The sequence below is a fragment of the Tyto alba genome, unplaced genomic scaffold, assembly GCF_018691265.1.
Source record: "Tyto alba isolate M040663 unplaced genomic scaffold, T.alba_DEE_v4.0 Super-Scaffold_1, whole genome shotgun sequence".
Taxonomy (NCBI): Eukaryota; Metazoa; Chordata; class Aves; order Strigiformes; family Tytonidae; genus Tyto; species Tyto alba.
This window is the reverse complement of record NW_024881261.1, coordinates 851917-865825: the sequence shown is the minus strand read 5'-3', so window position 1 is coordinate 865825 and position 13909 is coordinate 851917. Positions and strand designations below refer to the sequence as shown.

Genomic DNA, 13909 nt, shown 5'->3' with positions numbered 1-13909 from the left:
AAATGCACAGGGGGGAGCACAGCCTGCCAGTTGGTAGTGCTACATAGGTAGGGCCTGTTCTGAGCTTTTTAACTCATCAAAAATGTAAAGGAAACAGGTGTGCCCAGAATCGTGGCATAATAATTTTCATTTGTCTTCATGGAGAAGTGAATCTCTGCCTTACACTGGCCTTTTTAAACATCTTGTTCTAGAGTAGGAAGGCTGCTCACTGCAGAGGGGCATAACCAGCCGTTTATATTTTGCTGTCCTCCTGTCTTTCCTAATGGGATGCTGTTTACATTAATCTTGACTTAAGTCTCAAAATTATTATCCTATCTCACAGACTTCTTTTTATGATTAAAGGCAAATGTTACATGCTTGGCTGCAGATTTATTCTGCCAAAGAACAGTAAAAAATATTTGTTAAAAGTATTGGATGTTTTAAGTATTTTCCGTGCCTGTGTTAGCTTTTGCCTTTTAGAGAAAGTTTGATGTCTTATTTTTAAATTTTTCCCTCGTATCCTACAGACACGTGAGCAGCTCCAAGCAGAAATACACCGCTCCCAGGCTCGGATTGAAGACCTGGAGAAGGCCCTGGCTGAGCAGGGGCAGGTAACGCACGCGGGCAGACAGCAGCCGAGGCTGGCAGCCGCGCCTGGCTGGGGTCCCGTGCATGCTGCAGGTGCTGGGGAGTGTTCATGTCTGTACGGGATCCATCCCATAATCCTGGTGCAACTTCCCGGTGGCTGTGTCATTTCATACGAAGCAGATGTACTGGGGAAGCAATTACCGTCCCCGCCCGTGTGTGCTGGAGCGCCCTGCCCCGCCCAGCCCCGATCCCCCCCGATTGGGGGACGTTAATGTAACCTGCCCAGTACTGTTTCAATAAGCTAATTAATTGAAAAGAAAGCGCTTAATACACGTGGTCCAGTTGGCTGTAGGGCGAGTCGGGCTCACGAGGGCTTTCGCGAGCCCCGCTCTGCGTCAGTCCGCGAAACACCAGCCCCGCCCCGAGCCCCCCCCACCCCGTGCCCCCCGCCGTGGCTCCTGACACCAGCGCCCCTTGCCACCCCGGCCCCGCTGCCTCGTCTGCTCCAGCGCCAGGGAGGGCAGCGCGATGCCAGGGAGGGGAGGGCAGCACGATGCCAGGGAGGGGAGGGCAGCACGATGCCAGGGAGGGGAGGGCAGCACGATGCCAGGGAGGGGAGGGCAGCACGATGCCAGGGAGGGCAGCACGATGCCAGGGAGGGGAGGGCAGCACGATGCCAGGGAGGGGAGGGCAGCGCGATGCCAGGGAGGGCAGCACGATGCCAGGGAGGGGAGGGCAGCACGATGCCAGGGAGGGGAGGGCAGCGCGATGCCAGGGAGGGGAGGGCAGCGCGATGCCAGGGAGGGGAGGGCAGCGCGATGCCAGGGAGGGGAGGGCAGCACGATGCCAGGGAGGGGAGCACGAAGCCAGGGAGGGGAGGGCAGCACGATGCCAGGGAGGGGAGGGCAGCGTGATGCCAGGGAGGGGAGGGCAGCACGATGCCAGGGAGGGGAGGGCAGCGCGATGCCAGGGAGGGCAGCGCAATGCCAGGGAGGGGAGGGCAGCGTGATGCCAGGGAGGGGAGGGCAGCGCAATGCCAGGGAGGGGAGGGCAGCGTGATGCCAGGGAGGGGAGGGCAGCGTGATGCCAGGGAGGGGAGGGCAGCGTGATGCCAGGGAGGGCAGCACGATGCCAGGGAGGGGAGGGCAGCGTGATGCCAGGGAGGGCAGCGCAATGCCAGGGAGGGGAGGGCAGCACGATGCCAGAGAGGGGAGGGCAGCACGATGCCAGGGAGGGCAGCACGATGCCAGGGAGGGCAGCACGATGCCAGGGAGGGGAGGGCAGCACGATGCCAGGGAGGGGAGGGCAGCGCGATGCCAGGGAGGGCAGCACGATGCCAGGGAGGGGAGGGCAGCACGATGCCAGGGAGGGCAGCGCGATGCCAGGGAGGGCAGCGCGATGCCAGGGAGGGGAGGGCAGCACGATGCCAGGGAGGGCAGCGCGATGCCAGGGAGGGGAGGGCATCACGATGCCAGGGAGGGGAGGGCAGCGCGATGCCAGGGAGGGGAGGGCAGCGCGATGCCAGGGAGGGGAGAGCAGCACGATGCCAGGGAGGGGAGGGCAGCGCGATGCCAGGGAGGGGAGAGCAGCACGATGCCAGGGAGGGGAGAGCAGCACGATGCCAGGGAGGGGAGGGCAGCGCGATGCCCGCGCACACCTTGCAGCGGGGTGGAGGGGGGAGGGGAGCTGGGAAAGGAGCGCGGGAGTTCGGCCCGTGTCCGGGTGGGCCGCCGGGCGGGTGCCGGGGGGCGCAGGACCCCGAGGATGGCCCTGCGCGGCGGGAGAGGAAATGCACTGCCACAGTCACTGCCGCTGCCCCGAGTCCCGAAGCCCAGGCTCTCTTCGGCATCCAGCGGGCAGCCGGGCCCCCCGGCCCTCATCTGTCCCCTTGCTGTCCCCAGCAAAACCAGCTCTCTGCTATTTTATCAGGCATCTCCTGAAAGTTAAATCTGTGGATAACAGGTCAGCTCCCTTATCAATTTGAAGAGGTATATAAATACTGAGAAAGGATTATGGTAAAGAGAGGGAACAACTGTGTTCGGCAAGAAGTTGCTCTACTTTAAACTCTCACGGACTAACAGTATTTTTTATACCGAGGAGAAAAGTGGGAAGGTAAAATAAAGGAAGAATATTCATTTTCTAATGAAATGTCTGTTTAGTGAATATAAAAATAAGTTTTCCTTGCCAGCAGCTTTCCTTGTAGCTCCACAGGATTTTACTTTCTTAAAAGGAGAAAAACAGGTGTTAAATTAGAAAGTGGTTAAACATTTCAAGGGAAGGAGGAAGTGCACAGCACAGACTGTGTATTTTCAGGAAAAAACCCAAAATGGTTCTCATCATGTAAAAAACTTTGCTGTGAGTGCTTTCTTTGAAATCAGGGTTATCTGTGTCTTAGGGCTATTTGAAGTGTCCGGTTCGGCTGTTGGTGTAGTTCACTGTGCAAACTGTACATAGCTTGTCAAATCATCTCATCCTTTCAGAAAGGATTAATTTGAAATACAATTGAATAATCCACGAAACTGCACTCTAGGAAATTTGGTCTAAATGATAACATGAAGCACATAGCATTCAACCAAACATCTACTGAGCTCCCCCTTCTTCATCCCATCGGGTATTATTAAGAGGTCTTATTTTCGCTTTGATATGTTAAGGCTTACACTTGGTAGTTTTAATTTCTGAATTCTCTGCAGGGTGTCTGCTTTTGCATGACTGGCTCATTCAAGGCTGGCTCAGTGATCTGTCACCTTGGCCTGACCTTGAGATTTCCCTCTGCAGAGCCAGCCCCACTCGAGGTCTCGGCAGGTTTGGGTGCCACTGCAGCTTTTGGTGGGTGTTTTACCCCTGGCTGCTGCGTGCCATTTGGATCCCTTCGGACCGCAGTGCTCAGGTCCAAATATTTGCCGTTTCAACATGTCCTTGCCTAGCTAGGGTTAGAAAATCCTCCCTCGCCGTGTCCCCCAAGCAGAAAAGGCAGGGAACGGTGGAAAGAAAATGCACCTTACAGTGGAAGAGCACGGAGTTCCAAACCGCCTCGCAGGCTGGGTGATAAAGAACCAGGCTCACGTGGGGAACAGGGCGCTGCTGGCTCCGGTATCCAGCCCCCCAGCTGGAAATAAAAATGTTCCCCTGCTGTTTCCTGCTTTTGTCTTACTCTTCCAGCCCCAAAAACCCCAACAAAACAGGAAAACAAAATACCCCAGAAACATAAAATGGTTTTTGAGAACTTTAAAATAGTACTAAGTCACTGACCCCTTACCCTCCCAGCTTACCTCTTATTATTGTTAACCTTACTGATAAACAGTGTGCTGGGTTTGGGGGCTTTTGAATATCCACCCAACTAAGAAATTAGTTTAAAAATAAGGTTTATTTTGTGGAGTGTTCAGAAATAAGTAATTTATATTCGGTATAATTGAAATGTAATGGTAACTGCATAGCTAGAAATATCCCTTTTCATGCAAACAGATCTTTTATCTGAAAGCAGTTTTTTAATCATCGGAGTGTTTCTATTCCATTCATATACTACAGACTTAAAATAAGACAGAAAGGGTGAGCTTTCCTATCCTAGGAAATGACGTAATTACAGTTTCACATGCAATATTATTCCGTCTCTCTTTTCTAGATGTGTGATTCAGTGAAATACTTGCTACTGTGTTTGTGCTAAACATTGCCAGCTTCACCTACAATGTTGGTCCTTTCTTTTTCAAGGACATGAAGTGGATTGAGGAGAAGCAAGCATTGTATAGAAGAAATCAAGAACTGGTAGAAAAGGTGTTCAGCGTTTCTGTTTGTATTATTCAAATAATATTTGTAGCTTAAGTGCTGCAGAAGGCGCAATATTTTAATCTGTATCACAGAGCTCTACTGGAAATAATTCATGTATAAAAACCAGGTCCTTATAGCCCTGCCAGAAAAAGTGGGTTTCTGGCATTGCCCCTCGCCCCGTTTGATGTCCCGGTGTGAGGACGCGGTGGTGGGGAAAATCTCCCACAGCCCCCCGGTGCTGGGGCTGCGGCCCCCACTCATCTCGTGCTGGCCCAGGGGGGTGGGCTGGCACCCCCAGCCTCTTCCCGGGGGGTGGGCTGGCACCCTGGGCCTCTCCCCGGGGGGTGGGCTGGCACCCTGGGTCTCTCCTGGGGTGTGGGCTGGCACCCCCATCCTCTCCCCGGGGGGTGGGCTGGCACCCTGGGTCTCTCCCGGGGGGTGGGCTGGCACCCTGGGTCTCTCCCGGTGGGTGGGCTGGCACCCCCAGCCTCTCCCGGGGGGTGGGCTGGCACCCTGGGTCTCTCCCGGGGGGTGGGCTGGCACCCCCAGCCTCTCCCGGGGTGTGGGCTGGCACCCTGGGCCTCTCCCCAGGGGGTGGGCTGGCACCCTGGGTCTCTCCCGGGGGGTGGGCTGGCACCCTGGGCCTCTCCCCGGGGGGTGGGCTGGCACCCTGGGTCTCTCCCCGGGGGTGGGCTGGCACCCCCAGCCTCTCCCGGGGTGTGGGCTGGCACCCTGGGCCTCTCCCCAGGGGGTGGGCTGGCACCCTGGGTCTCTCCCCGGGGGTGGGCTGGCACCCTGGGTCTCTCCCGGGGTGTGGGCTGGCACCCTGGGTCTGTCCCCAGGGGGTGGGCTGGCACCCTGGGTCCCTCCCGGGGGGTGGTCTGGCACCCTGGGCCTCTCCCCAGGGGGTGGGCTGGCACCCTGGGCCTCTCCCCGGGGGGTGGGCTGGCACCCTGGGCCTCTCCCTGGGGGGTGGGCTGGCACCCTGGGTCTCTCCCGGGAGGTGGTCTGGCACCCTGGGCCTCTCCCCGGGGGGTGGGCTGGCACCCTGGGCCTCTCCCCGGGGGGTGGGCTGGCACCCTGGGCGCTGCACCCGACCTTTCCCCAGCACGGTCGAAGCGTGGCGGATCTCCAGCAGAACGGCGCTAACACGCGTTGCTTTATTTTGCAGATAAAACAAATGGAAGCGGAGGAAGCTCGCTTGAAACACGACGTCCAGGACGTTAAGGATCAGAACGAGCTCCTGGAGTTCAGGATCCTGGAGCTCGAAGTGAGCACGTGTTGCAGCCGGGGTCCTGCCCTGGGCTGCGCGAGCCTCGGCCGGCACACCGCAGCTTTGGGAGCTTGCCCGTGCTTGTTCTAAAGAGCTGCACTGCACCAAACGAGACCAAAGAGTTTGGTACAAAGTGCTAGCAAAAGAGGAAAAAATCCCAAACGCACACCCAGGGATCAGTACTGGTATTCCTGATAGGTGGTTCTGGCAGTCTTACTACTTAGGTAATGGTAAGATCCAGAAGATGGGCTCATGATGTAGGTGTGCATTTTACTATACTCCATCTGTCCTGAAAATGCAAAGAGGTAAAATCTAGAACAGTTCATACATGGGAAAGAAAAAGGAACTTTTTTTTTTTCATTGCCAAAAATCATTGCTGTGTTTCACCTCTTGCTAAACCTGCAGAGAAGGAATCGCGTGGCCTGGGCTGCTCGGTTTACTCCACTCAGCCTTCTGTTTTCTATGTCGTGACCCGTATAAACAGAACCCATAAGCTCTTGGGAACTGTTTCCCAAATTCTCCAAAGAGAGATTAACAGAGCAGCCGCTTACAAGAAAAATGTAAACACTCCTTTTATTTAAACACTAGGTATAAGTGTATAGTTTTGTTCGGACAGATTATGTAGTCAAAATAATAGGTAAGTGGTCATGATTGGTGCCCGATGAAGAAGCACGGTGGGAAAATATTAGTGCTGTTAAGATGTCCATTGGCCCTGCTCTGCAGTGAGGTGGAGGTTCTCCCTGTCAGCCCCGCGCACCCTCCCGGAACACGTGCTCTGGCCAGAGGAGAGGCTCTTGCTCCTGGCTGCTGGTGTAAACGGGTGCGGGGCGCAGGGTTCCTGCGCTCTGTGCACCCCAAGGGAAGCCCCCCGGCCCTAGCACTGCTTCGCAACGCGCTCAGTTGGGGGGAGCCTGCCGAGCGCCTGGCGGGGCTGCCGTTTGTGACACACTGCCCTGGGCCACCAAGCAAATTATTGTCATTGCAGGAGAGAGAAAGACGGTCGCCTGCCATCAACTTCCACCACGGTCCTTTCACAGAGGGGAAAAGCCCTCTCCAAGTCTACTGCGAGGCAGAAGGTGTAACAGTAAGGAACTCTCCATTCGCATTTTCCTTTCCCTACACAAAACCAGATGCTCTGTTCTGACTCCTGGTTTTCCATTTCTCTCTTGTTAGGACATCGTAGTAGCAGAGCTGATGAAAAAATTGGACATTTTAGGGGATAACGCCGTAAGTGTATGTTCCTTTAATAAATTGTGCATGCTTTGGTAAATATTTGTCCTCATGTTAAGTTAGCAAAACCTTCTTGGTTTGTTGCTGCACAGCCTGTCCTCCCAGTGGTCAAAATTCTGGGCTACAAGCTAAGCATTTTCTGGCTTTTTGAGACTTTGTTAACAGCCTTCTGATGAGTGCCATGCAGGATCTTGGTGTCAAAAATTGCTTTCAGTTTTTCAATGATTTGGAAAATATTTTGAAACTTCAGTGTTTGTGTTTTTTTCTGGCCACTGTTCACACGTGGTTTCTTTATTTGCTTACACTGCATTTGCTTTGCTTTTGCATTTTATCAGCTCTGTGTTTTAATTTTGTTTAATAACCCATAAACCTTTGTTAGCAACCAGGATATTAAACAAAAAGTTATGACAGCAGCATGAAAAGAAGCAGCAAATAAGAAATTTGAAAGTATTTCTCCTTTACCAAATGGAAGTGAATAATTGCACATATAGTTATGTATATAGAAGAGATCTGTGCCCTCGTACACTTTTTCCCTGTACTCTCCTGTACCAGCACAGCCCCCGTGGCTGTGAGGGCAGAGGAGAGCAGAGCCCCTCTCCAGCCCAGGCTCTCGCAGAGCCCTCGCCCGGGGCAGGGCTCCTCCCTGGGCTCCCCACCACCGACCCCGGGTCTGCAGAAGGGTCCTCACCGTTCCCCCAGCTCCTCACCTGAGCTGCCCCAGCTCTCCCCCTGCCTCTGAACAGTCCAGATACCAGCAAAACCGCCCTCCCCAGGGCTGTGGGGCAGCCTGGCAGCACCTCTCGTCCACCTCTCCAGTTAGGCCAGTTTGGGTCATCATGTCTCCAGTTAGATCAGTTGGGTCATCATGTCTCCAGTTAGATCAGTTGGGTCATCATGTCTCCAGTTAGGCCAGTTTGGGTCATCATGTCTCCAGTTAGATCAGTTGGGTCATCATGTCTCCAGTTATATCAGTTGGGTCATCATGTCTCCAGTTAGGCCAGTTTGGGTCATCATGTCTCCAGTTAGGCCAGTTGGGTCATTATGTCTCCAGTTAGATCAGTTGGGTCATCATGTCTCCAGTTAGGCCAGTTGGGTCATCATGTCTCCAGTTAGGCCAGTTTGGGTCATCGTGTCTCCAGTTAGATCAGTTGGGTTATCATGTCTCCAGTTAGGCCGGTTGGGTCATCATGTCTCCAGTTAGGCCAGTTGGGTCATCATGTCTCCACTGTCCCCAGTCTCTGATATCTACATGCTCTGCCCCATAAAATCAAGCCAGGAGCTAGTGGAGGACCTGAAACACATTGAAGCAACTAATAATCTTCCCCAGTGCTGCACTTACTGATATTCACGCTGGCAGAAATACCAGGAATCCTAAAATCTTTTGTGTGCGAAGAATAAAACAAAGACATGTATAAGTTTAATCACCAATGAGCTAAGACTGACCCTGCTAATGTGTAGGAAGATAAAACCCATTAACCTATTCATCCCTGTAGTAATGTTGTCTTCAGTGGAATTATTAGTGTCAGGTTAGTCCCGTGCAGTGTGGTTTGGAACACCGTCCCAAACAGGCAACTTGCACACAAACAGAAAGAGAAAAAATGAAAACTTTTCTCCCATTGTCTATTCCCTTTTGTTTCCTCTTGGCTTCTTTACTGATATTAATGATCCCGAGTCTGTAACATTATTTCCTCCTGATTTGTTTTTTTCCCTATTACATAAAACAGCTAGCTGCCAGCTGTTAGAAGTTCCCAGCTCCCGACTCAGATAGCTTTAAGCTAAGAGTAGACCCTTGCTGCCGGGCGTTTTCCTCTTGCTTTCACGTGTTTCACGTCCCAGACCCAGGCACCGGCGGCAGCCGCTGCCCCGTGGCCGCACGCCGGGCGGCTGGCTGGCCGGGAGGCTGGAAGGCGAGCCCGTGTCCCGCCCCTGGGCCAGTCGTTCCACCCTTTCCCGGGCGTTTCCTCACTGACATTGCCATAAAACCCCCTGGCAGCTTCCCCCAATATTCGATATTTCTTTGAGGAAGGCAGACCCTGAGAGAGCACCTCTAGGAGTAGAGCAGAAGCAGTCTCTTTTCCCAATGCACATCGCGCTAAGCTTGATCTTGTCTTGTGTAGCTGTGTGTTTGTTCCCTGCTGGGTAAAAATAGATCCAGTGTCACCTTTTTTTTTGGTAAATGTGAGAATTTTAGAATAATTAACTATATGTATGATAAGAATTCAGCATGAATAGTTACGGTTGTTTTTACAAGTGTTGCGTTACAATACTAATTTTCTTTGCCTTAGTTTATTGTTCCTTGACATACTCAATTTCACATTTATTTAATACAGCAGTGGCCCAAGTAGTGGATTAATAACAAGACATGGGGATTTGTTGTAATTCTGTTCTGCTTTTGGTGCAGAATCTGACCAATGAAGAGCAAGTAGTTGTCATTCAAGCAAGGACAGTCCTCACGTTGGCTGAAAAGGTAATAACAACCACATCGCTCGTCAGTCGACGCGTGTCATGACCCTCTCAGAATAGCTCCCTTGGAGACACTGGTGATGGAAATGATAGCTTCATCACAAAATGCCGTGGTTCTTTGTGTGGAACCACACTAGTTTTCATCAAAACAAAGGTAGCGCTCGGGCAATACAGACAGACATTGCTTATCTTAAAATGTCGCTTAGTTCGCAAAGGGATGTTAAAAGGTAAATGGCCAGGCTTTGAAATAGTGCCTTTTCCATCACCAGTGCATATAAAATAAAAGATGTAATCGTATAGTCAATTTTTCCTCTTTTATCCAGCGGGTTTAAATAAGCACTCGCAGCGTGTGCTGCCACACCCTCACGTCGCAGCGAAAGCCGAGCGCGCAGCCGCGCCTGCCTCCGCTCTTTCGGCTCAGGCCCCTGCTCTCTCTTTCTGTGCACAGTGGCTACAGCAGATAGAAGTGACGGAGTCCGCGCTGCAGCAGAAGATGCTGGACCTGGAGAACGAGAAGGTACCGGGGGCCGCGGGGAGGGAGCGGGCGGGCGGGCGGGAGAGCCGGCGCGTTGGGGCCGCGGCCGCCGCGCTGACGGCCCCCCTCCTTGTGTCCCCAGGAGCTGTTCAGCAAGCAGAAGGGCTACCTGGACGACGAGCTCGACTTCAGGAAGCAGTCCCTGGACCAAGCTCACAAGGTGAGGAGAATCCGTCCTGGCTGATTTTCTTGCTGAACTTACCTCGTGTAATGCGTGTTGTCTGTTCTCGATGGGAAAACTCTCTGCTTTGGACAGCACTGCTCGTGGAGCCACCCGAGGACTAAATGGGCTGAATTTTAAACAAACCCGCTGTACCCTGCACTAACAATTAATTCCTTATGGAGAGAGGTCCTCGGGTTTGGGTGGTCCTTGCAGGATTAGGACCTGAGCATTAATTTATTAAACACAAGTTTTCATTTAGCAGAGGTTTCAGTAAATGACTGATAAGAAAATCATGTTTTCAGTGACTTCTCTTTTCCTTCCAACATAGAGATTTTAGCCTAGACATTTCCTTAGATCTCAGATTACAGTTTCTGTAACCAAAACTGCTGGAGGTACTATGTGATTCTGTAAATTTGAAATGAAAATGTTTTTAGGTCAGGTTCCTCATTAGCTGATCCTAAGCCATTTCAACCATCTTTTCAGTCGTCAGCTGTCTTGTTTCCTTCAGTTAGAGAAAAGTTCAATATATACCCATGAAAGACATAAGTGCATAAATTTTCATATCAATTTATCACACTCTTTCAGTTTCGTTTAAATCTGGAGCACAGTTACACTTTCTGAGAAGCAATGAGTAATTACGCCTCTTTTTGTGGATACCTATTCTCTATTTGTGTCTCAAACCGCTTGGGAGAGCTTTTACTCGGCACGCTTTCTGTTCCTGTAAAGATGATTTTTAGGACCGATTTTGCCAAATGCTGAGCTCTGTCTGGAACCCCCATGTCTAGGCACAGTGGGAACCCTGGAGAATACACAAGGCCCCCTCGCCTGCAGGCTCGGCCCTAGGGCCCGATTCTCACCTGCAGCCTTGCGAGAAGCAGTTTGGTGCAGCCAAGGGCTGAGCCCGTAGGATTCATCTTCAAAGATAAACCCTGAGAGAGGCGACCCCCTGTGTCTTGGCGCGTTCTGAAACAGATCCATAAACCTGAGTTTGCAGAAACTTGCAACAGCAGCAGAGTGGGAAGAGTCATATGGCATCGCTCGAAACTCCCGGCACCGCCCCGGTGCCGGCAGGAGAGCGCAGGGGCGGCACCGTGGCCACCAACGCCGGTTTGGTCAGCAGCCCGTGCAGAGGCAGCCGGGGTTATTTGCATTTTCCTCGATTCTTCAAAGGCATCATGCAAATTGTCCCCAGGCAAAGGGACGGGCTTCACTCCCGGGCACAAAGGCAACCTGAAAAGAGCACGAAAGCTTTGTTCTGCCCCGAAATTAGAGTGGCGACAGCTCTTTTGAATCGTACAATTTGTTTCACGTCCATGTTTTCTTTGTGCCCCTTGAGATGAGGAGCTGCTAATCTTCCCCCGCCAGCAGCAGCCAACAAGATTAACAGCTGTAACCTCTAAGCTTTTTGCACGCTTTTCACCCCTTTGGTTGCTGGCGGGGGATTTCACTCCGAGAAGCACTGGGCTCGCACAGAGACTCCTGACGCTGCTGCTGCTCTGGAGACCGTCAATTCCCCCCCACTCTTCTTTCTTCACAAGTCAATATAATCAGAGAGGGATAACGGTTGTGTAATTGAGGTTTGGGGCCCAACAGAAATCCGTGTTTCAAATAACAGCATTTTGTTGGGACAGCTACAGTTAGCAAGGGTGATGGCGTTATTTTTAAAAGTGAAAGCAGAGTCTTCCTCTGAGGTGGGATCCGATTTTCCCCACGGGGACACCATGGTTACTGCCTTTCAGTCATCGTCACTACCCATACCTCTTGCCATGATGGTATTATTCTTGTAAACGCTCATATTCTTCTGCCCTGACCCTGCTAAACCATAGTAAGAAAACACCACCAGCAGCCTCAGGTGGAAAAACTTGCTGAGTTGAGCTGAATTACCACGACAGACATGCGCGGCATTTTCAAACAGCCCGTCTAGAGGTTCAAGCTGCACTATTGCAGCGTATTCTCCTGAGGCCGCGGGGAGCTCTGCAAGGTTCAGACCCCACACTATTGCACTCATGTTCTCCTCCAGCTATGGAGAGCTCTGCAAGATGCCACCAGCTTCGGAGGGTGTGCAAAGGTGCCATCGAAGCTGGTTTGTCTTTTGCCCTATAGCAAACTTGCTGACAGAGATTTCGGCCTGCTTTAGGCTTGCATGAAGGAAGAGCGTTTATCTTGGACTCTGAAGCAGAAGACATTGTCCAGCAAGGTCACCTGCCCTTGGAGGGTGCCGGGCTCAGTGACCCTGGGGAAGGGTCACCAGCCCATTTCCTACGCTCTTCTACATCTCAAAAAATCTGGCGGGTACATCCGTTTGTGTGCCAGAGGCATTTTCTGATGCAGTAAAGTAAAGCCTTTGTAGCCTGAGACTAGCAAGAACAGAGCCCAGCTACCAGACATATTTTTCTTGAGCATAAAGCCTCTTAGAGCCGGCAGCTCTGCCAGAGGAAGTGCTGGAAACACCTTCACACGGGGCATTCTAAACGAGTGGGCACAAAAAGCTGTAAGCACCCAGCGGGGAGTCAGTCCTTTCTGGCAGGAGGATGAACTGGTGCCGTATCCTCTGCTGGCAACAGCTGGGAAAGGTGAGCTGAGAGACTGAACACTGAATTTAAACAATATCTAACTCACAAAATGAGTCTTTTTTTACGAACCTCCTTTTCCCTTTTCCTTTTCCTCTCTTTCATTTCGCCTTTTCTCCCCACGGCCATCTCCCCACCTCCAGAAAGGAGAAGTTGATACCCACGTGCTTTTTGGGAGGCAGATTAGGCTGAGCGAGGGGCCGTCCCCGTTCCAGTGCTGCCCAGAGCCCACAGCACAAGAGCAGCCTGGACTATTTTCCCCTGGATTGGGTTTTCTGCACTGTCCTGTGCGGGAGGCTCAGCGCACAACCCCTCTGCCGCTCCCGCTGCCTTCCCGGGGTAGGATTTTCAGTTCCTCACAAAATCCTCATCCAGCCAGAGACAAGGTCAAGCTGACAGCCTTATATTGTTTTTGATTAGCAAATTCTGGAATTAGAAGCCATGCTCTATGATGCCCTGCAGCAAGAAGCTGGAGCCAAAATTTCCGAACTTCTTTCAGAAGAGGAGAAAGAGAAACTGAAGAGCGCCGTAGAGCAATGGAAGCGGCAGGTCATGAGCGAGCTCCGGGAGAGGGACGCCCAAATCCTGCGAGAAAGGATGGAGCTCATCCAACACGCACAGCAGGTAGGCACCGGCGCCCGGGCCCGGCGAGGTTTGGGTGGGACGCTCCCTCCGGTGGAGACGTAATGAGCTTGTGAGCACCAGCCTCTCCTCGGAGAGCTGCACCACAAACAGCTGGTCCGGGGGCCAGATTTTGATTTGCCTTGGGTAACCGCTGCAAACAGGGCATTTTGATTTTCATTAGTTTGTCGTGCATAGTGACATTCGTGGAGGACTCATCGACAGCTTAAAACCCAGTTTATTTTTTTTTAGAAGCACGGCACATACAACTTATATCTCCCAAAATAATGCATCTTCTGGATACATTTGTATTTGGTTGGTTAATAAATATTTTTTTATTTGAAATCTGACAGAGAATTAAAGAGCTAGAAGAAAGAATTGAAGGCCAAAAAAGACAAATAAAAGAGTTAGAGGAAAAGGTAAGGTAATGCAGATGAAACAGTTATTGTATGTGCACATGCCCGTGTATTCATTTCACCTTGGCTAAGAGAAACAATCTTGTGAAAAGTTGATGTTTGTTAGCGCAGTGAGCTAATGTGAGAGCGCTCCATGGAACCATTCTGCATTCGCACTAGTCCCTCTGAGGAGGACAGGTTACCAGCTCAGATGGAGCCTTTCCTCCTGTTACCCTTCAGTAAAGCCCGAAACACGGGGCTGGGCAGGGCTGGGGGGTCCGGCTGCCCTGGGAAGGGAGCGACGGGAGCCGCCGGGCAGCTCAGGGCTGA

The 13909-nt window shown here is 52.1% G+C and overlaps 1 protein-coding gene across 30 annotated transcripts in view; it reads left to right on the top strand.

Annotated features, from left to right (window-relative positions):
• The window catches only part of JAKMIP3 (Janus kinase and microtubule interacting protein 3), a 97808-nt gene that overhangs the window by 64163 nt on the left and 19736 nt on the right, over window positions 1-13909 (top strand). For 18 of the 30 annotated variants that reach the window (XM_032992401.2, XM_032992402.2, XM_032992407.2 and 15 more), the window contains 10 exons: window positions 507-590; window positions 4273-4335; window positions 5501-5599; window positions 6588-6686; window positions 6776-6835; window positions 9234-9299; window positions 9744-9812; window positions 9913-9990; window positions 12984-13187; window positions 13538-13603. In XM_032992401.2, the coding sequence (XP_032848292.2) occupies window positions 507-590; window positions 4273-4335; window positions 5501-5599; window positions 6588-6686; window positions 6776-6835; window positions 9234-9299; window positions 9744-9812; window positions 9913-9990; window positions 12984-13187; window positions 13538-13603 (888 nt within the window). The remainder of the gene's footprint in view (window positions 1-506; window positions 591-4272; window positions 4336-5500; window positions 5600-6587; window positions 6687-6775; window positions 6836-9233; window positions 9300-9743; window positions 9813-9912; window positions 9991-12983; window positions 13188-13537; window positions 13604-13909) is intronic. The other 12 variants (XM_032992405.2, XM_032992403.2, XM_042786682.1 and 9 more) reach the window with 3 other exon arrangements.